At 38.8% G+C, this 6,624-nt stretch overlaps 1 protein-coding gene across 1 annotated transcript in view; it reads left to right on the top strand.

Moving 5' to 3' along the window:
- The window catches only part of DOCK3 (dedicator of cytokinesis 3), a 285,004-nt gene that overhangs the window by 226,984 nt on the left and 51,396 nt on the right, over positions 1–6,624 (top strand). The window contains exon 26 of the mRNA XM_011364750.2: positions 6,499–6,593. Within this exon, the coding sequence (XP_011363052.1) occupies positions 6,499–6,593 (95 nt within the window). The remainder of the gene's footprint in view (positions 1–6,498; positions 6,594–6,624) is intronic.

Genomic DNA, 6,624 nt, shown 5'->3' with positions numbered 1-6,624 from the left:
ACTTTTGTTTTCATTTTTTCCTCTGTTTTTCTATTCTCTATTTAATTTATTTATGCTCTAATTTATATTCTCTGCCTCCTGCTTGTTTTAGGCTTAGTTTGCCTTTTTTCTAGTTTCTTAAGGTGTAAGCTAGGCTATTGATTTGAGATCTTTTCAGTAAAGGTTTTAGCTTCATCCCATTAGTTTTGATTTGATGTGTTTTCATTTTTATTCATCTCAAAGTGTTTTCTAATTTCTCTCATGGTTTCTTCTTTGACTTATTGGGTATTTGTAAATGAACTGTTTACTTCCACATATTTTTTATTTTCCCAAATTTCCTCGTGACTGATTTCTAACTTACTTTCATAGTGGTTAGAGAACTTGCTTTATGTGATTTTAATTATTTTAAGTTTATCGAGGCTTTCTCTGTGGCCTAGCGTATGGTCTGTCCTAGAGAAGAGAATGCCCAAAAGCTTCTGAGCATTTGAGAAGAATGTGTATATTTTCCTGTTATTGGATGGAGTGTTTTGTGGATGCCTGTTAGGTCTAGTTATAATATTGTTCAAGATTTCTTTTTCCTCACTGATCCTTCTATTTAGTTGTTCTATACACTATTGAAAGTGGTATATTGAAGTCTCCAGCTATCACTGTTGAATTGTCAATTTTTTCTTTCAGTTCTGTTGGGTCTTGCTTCACGTGTTTTGAGGCTCTATTTTATGTGCATATGTTTGTAACATTGTCTTCTGGATATATTGACCCTTTTATCATTATAAAATGTTCTTTTTGAACATGGGGAAAAAATGGCATAGATGATAGAGGCTTTGTTCATCCCTCTGACCACACTGAAGTTGTGGCAGAAACAAAGAGCAAGCAAAGTCGCCTGGGATCTAGATGAACAGAAGCACTGAAACCAGGGAGAGAAATAAGAGACCGCCCTGCGGAAGTAGAAGTTAGGCGAAGCCGAGGACGTGAGGCTGCCCGGTCCCCAGCAGCTAAGTGGGACCGAGGCTATGGCAGTGGCAGCCGCAGATGCCTCTTAAAGGGGCCGTGTCCGTGAGTGGACTTTCATAGGGCAGACCTGCTCACTCTGAACACCAGCATCGGGTCAGCTGCTCAGGGGCCACCAAGGATTTACAGGGGGACACTGAGTGGTCGGAGCGAGGGCTGGAGGTGAGGCTTTCTGCCAGGCAGAAGTGTGGGTGGTATCCATTGTTCCTCTTTTGAGCCCTCCCCCTGCCCCTAGTGTGGGGACTCAGCACTGCCATAGATGAGATGTCATCAAGCCGGATAACAGAGGTCACTCTGCCCAGAGGATTCCCTGAAACGATGTCTCCCCCAATTCGCGGCCCTACCCAAGCCACTTCCAGGTGTGGCCTTGCTTAGTCAGGTGCCCCTTGATGAGCAGTGCCTAGACTCACGCTAATGGCATGGCCTCTTGAGGCAACTATAAGCACAGCATCTGTGGATTGCTTGCTGAATCTTAACAGGTGGCCCCGGAGGGGCACAGGCAAAGGCTAAACTTGGCCTGAGCTGAATCCCTCTCAGGACTGTGCCACTGGACACCTACTACACAAAGCCACGCTAATAAGACTGGGAGACTTAGGAGCTTTGCTTAGTTCATAGAAACAGACACAGAAAGGCAGCCAAAATGGGAAGACAAAGAAGCAGAAACCATATGAGAGAAGAGAATAGAGATCCGGATATAACGGAATCGAGCGATCTCACAGATGCAGAGTTCAACACACGGGTTATAAAGATGCTCAACGAACTTAAGAGAAGTGTAGATGAATTCAGTGAGAACTTAACAAAGAGATAAAATACATAAAAATGGAAATGGAAATTATAAAGGAGAATCAGTCAGAAATGAAGAACACATTCTCTGAAGTGAAGAGTATATTAGAGGGAGTCAACAGAGTGGGTAAAGAAGAGGATCAAACCACCAATATAGAGGATGGAGAAGCCGGGGACACTCAATCAGAACAGCAAAAAAAAAAAAAAAATGCGAAGACTATAATAATAACTTAAGGAACTTATGGGACACTATTAAATGTAAAAATATCTGTGTCATAGGGGTACCTGAAGGACAACAAGAAGTTGAAGAGGTATTTGAAGAAATAATGGTGGAAAACTTCCCTCACCTGGTGAGGGAAATAGACATACAACCCCAGGAAGCTCAGGGAGTCCCAAGAAAGAGGAACCCAAAGATGCCCACACCAAGACACATTATAATTAAAATACCAAAGGTTAAATACAAAGAGAGAATCTTAAAAGCAGCAAGAGAAAAGCACCCATAAGACTGGCAGCTGATTTCTCAAAAGAAACTATGCAGGACAGAAGGGTTTGGCACAAAATATTCAATGTGATGAAAACCCGGGATCTACAATTAAGAATACTTTATCCAGCAAAGCTATCATTTAGAGCTTCCCAGACAAAAATAAGCTAAAGGAATTTATCAGCACCAAGCCAGTATTACAGGAAATGTTGGAGGGACTTCTTTAAGAAGAAAAAACATGTATCAAAAACAGGAATAAAGAATGATAATAACTACATTCCCATCAACAATACCTCAGATGGAAAAGAATTAAGTGCTCCAGCCAAAAGATAGAGTGGCTGAATGGATAAGAAAACAAGACCCCTACATATGCTGCCTACAGGAGACTCACTTCAGATTAAAAGACACACAGAGAGTAAAAGGAAGGGGATGGAATAAGATACTGCCTTGATGGACCTAGAAAGTGTTGCACTGAACGAAATGGGTCGGACAGAGAAAGACAAATATCACACAATTTCATGTACATGTGGAATCTAAAGAACAAAATAACAACAACAACAAAAATGGAAATAAACTCATGGAGATAGAATATTCTGAGGGCTGCTAGATGGAAGGGGAGTTGGAGGCAATGGCAAAAAACGGGCAAAGGGATTAAGAAGTATAAATGGACAGTTACAAAATAGACAAGAAGATAGAAAGTGTAGCATAAGGAAAATAGTTAACAAGGTAATAAATATGCAAGGGGAAGAAGGATGTTAGATTTAGTGAGGCGATTACTTTGTGAGTCAATAGATCTCTAATCACTGCTGTAAAACAAACAAATATGTTGTATGCCAACTGTAATTGAAAAATCATTGAATTATACAGTGTAAATACAAGCAACTAATTGTCTATTATATTTCAATAAAGCCAGGAAAAAAATGTTCTTTTTTTCTCGAATCACACTTTTTTGTTAAAGTCTATATTGTTTGAATTCAACATAGCCAACCAGTTCTTTTTTGGGTGCTGTTTACATTCTATATATTTTTCTATCCTTTTACTTATCCTTTTATTCGTGTCTTTGAATCTCAAGTATGTATCTTGTAGACACCATGTAATTGGATCATGTTTATTATTTTTCTATCCTTTTTATCTCTGCCTTTTGATTATTTAATCCTTTTACATTTATTGTAATTACCAATGAGTTAGAATTTACACCTGCCGTTTTGCTATTTGTTTTATATTTGTATTATGTCTTCCTTGTTTCTTGGTTCTGTTTGTGCCTTTTTAGTTAAATATTTTTAGGGTGGCATTTTAATTCTCTTATTGTTTATTTTAGGATATTTTTAAGTTATTTTTTTAGTGGTTGCCCTGGGAATTGCAATTAACATCTTAGTTTTAAAAATCTAATTTAGATTAATACCAATTTAGTTTAATAGTATATAAAAAACTTTGCTCCAGTATAGCTCCATTCCATCCCCCTCTTTTGTGCTATTGGTCATATAAATTACATCTTTATACATTATAATTTCATCAGCACAGTTCTATAATTATTGCTTTATGCATTTGTCTTGTAAATCAAATAGAAGAAAAGAATTACAAACAAATATACACTGTTTTTTATATTTACCTGTAGTCACCTTTCCTAGTGCTCTTTATTTTTTCATGTGGATTTAAGTTACTGTCTAATGTCTTTTTATTTAAGACTGAGAGACTTCTTTTAGTATTTCTTGTAGGAAAGGTCTAATAACAAATTATCTCATTTTTTTTAATCTGAGAATATCTTGATTTAATCTTCATTTTTGAATGATAGTATGGCTAGAGTTAGGATTCTTGGTTGACATTCTTTCACTGCTTTGAATATGTCATTTCACTGCCTTCTGGCTTCCATCATATCTGCTGGTAAGTTACCTGTTACTCTTATTAAGAATCATTTGTACAAGACGAGTTGTTGTTCTCTTACTGCTTTCAAGATTCTTTGTTTTGGGATTTGACCGTTTGACTATGATGTATCTGTATGTAAATATCTTTGATTTTATCCTGTTTGGAGCAGTTCATTGAGCTGCTTGAATATGTAGATTAAAGGGTTTCTTTTATCAAATTGGGGAAGTTTTTAGCCAATATGTCTTCAAATTTTTCTTTTTTCTTTTTTTTTTTAATTTTTATATATTTTTTAGGCGATGCAACCTTTGGTTGACCTCATAGATTGCAAGGACCTTGTCAGCTTACAATCCCTTATTTTTTTATTTTTTATGCCTACGGCACCTAGTCTTTCTAGGCGGTCTCCCATCCAAGTGCTAACCATGTCCGACCCTGCTTAGCTTCCAAGATCAGAGGTGATCGGGCCTGTTCAGGGTAGCATGGTACTCTGGTGTCCCAGAGACCTCTGATATTCCATTCATTTTTCTTCATTTTTTTTTTCTATCTTTTCTTCTGGATTATCTCAGTTGACCTATCTTTATGTTTGCTGACTCTTCCTTCTGCTGGTTTAGATTTGCTGTTGAGCCACTCCACTGAAATTTTTATTTCAATTATGCTACCTTTCAACTCTAAAATTTCTGTTTGATTCTTTTTAAATAATTTCTATCTCTTTTATTGATAGTTTTTGTTGATGAGCTATTGCTATTATACTTTACTTTAATTCTTTAGGCATGGATTCCTTTAGTTTATTGAATATATTTTTAATAGCTGATTTTAAAGCCTTTTCCTAGTAAGTCTAACATCTGAGCTACCTCAGGGAGAGTTTCTACTGACTTCTCTTTTCCTTTGTATGGGCCATAATTTCCTGTTTCATTTCACATCTTATAAATTTTTTTGGTTGAAAACTGGGCAATTTAAATAATGCAGCAACTCTGGATATCAGATTACCTCCCTTCCCCAAAACATCCCCAGGTTTTGTTGTTGTGGTTTGTTATTTTGCTGTTGATGATGGATGATGTTTGTTTGCTTGTTTATTTAGTTACTTTCCTGGACCAGTTTTTAAAGGTCTGTATTCTTATATGCAGCCACTGAAATCTTCATTGAGTTAGCCTAGTGATCAGCAAATATCTGGACAGAGATTTCCTTAAATGCCTTAAATCAACAAGTCTTCTACACTTTGCAAAATATCTTTGTGTGTCTTAGGGCTTACCTTCAGCGCTCTAGCAGTTTACATTACTGCCTGAGCCGTCACTTCCCATTACACTGCCTGAGCCTCAGAGTCAGCAAGAGGTGAGAGATGAGGCATCTTAGGCCTTTCCTGGGAATATGTACAGCCCCTCTACACGTGTGTGTGGCCTTTTAGATTCTCAGAAATATGTCAGAGCTTTTCAAAGACCCCTATGGATATCTCATTCCCCAGATTTTTCTTTTAAGCCTTTTGGCCATTCTCTTGTCTGCCCCAACTGATAACGCTGTTTCATGTGGCAGGGATGTTAAATTATTATGGCTGATTTTATTTTCAACAAATTCCCTAGTGATAAGGCTTTTCTCACCAAGTAAGCTCGCAGTCAGGTCAAATAAGTCCTCCGAATGGGGCTTTCCCCGATTGCTGCCAAACAGATCAAAAAGTAACAATTCTCTGGGAATGGCACTTTTTCAGGAGCTCCCAAACCATTCTGTCCCTTCCAGTGACTGTGAGGCTACTGGATTTCATTACTACCATGGCTCCTCAGCTGCTTGTTTTCAAGGCTGTCATGGAGGTAGAGAGAGGGAGGGGTGGGGCTGAGGCAAGTTAAAATGCAACAAAGCCCACTGTTCCTACCGAGACTCAACTATTTTTCTTCAATAATACTCCTTGGATTATTGCAAGCCTTTGATTAGCCAGTCTTTGCCAGCATTTTATTGCTTTCTTAGAGGAGCATGTTTGGGGGCTCCTTACTCTGCCATTCCTAAAGTGCTTGTTCTGTCAGTGTATTCTTAACATTCAAGAAAGCAGATTCTTAAAATCAAATGCTCAGGGGCCATGACCCAAAAACTGAGACCCACAGACTCGGTTGGATACCAGTCCATTTGGATTCTAGCCTTCCCTATGCTTTGGGGTTTAGGCACTGGGCTGAGTGAGTATAGGGCTGCCTATGTTCTACCCAGCTTGTTTCTGCTCCCATCTGACCTGCGAGCGTGCCTGGAACTCACTCGCATGCAGCCCTCTGAGAGAAGAGAAGCAGAACCCGCATCTAATACACTGGTCCCGCCCATTCTCATAGTGTAGAGGTCAGGAGGACCCCATTGAAGAAGCGTGTGTGGCGGTGGTGGTGGTGGTCTCACATCAGGTTTTCCTCTTGTTTCAGGAATTCCTGCTGAAGATTTTCTGTGTGTTCCGGAACCTGATGAAGATGAGTGTCTTTCCTCGGGACTGGATGGTGATGAGACTTCTCACAAGCAAGTAAGTGTGGAAGGGCCCTGCACCAGCATCC

Source organism: Pteropus vampyrus, unplaced genomic scaffold (genome assembly GCF_000151845.1).
Source record: "Pteropus vampyrus isolate Shadow unplaced genomic scaffold, Pvam_2.0 Scaffold100, whole genome shotgun sequence".
NCBI lineage: Eukaryota > Metazoa > Chordata > Mammalia > Chiroptera > Pteropodidae > Pteropus > Pteropus vampyrus.
Note: the sequence above shows the minus strand (reverse complement) of the source record. Positions and strands in the feature narration are given on the sequence as shown.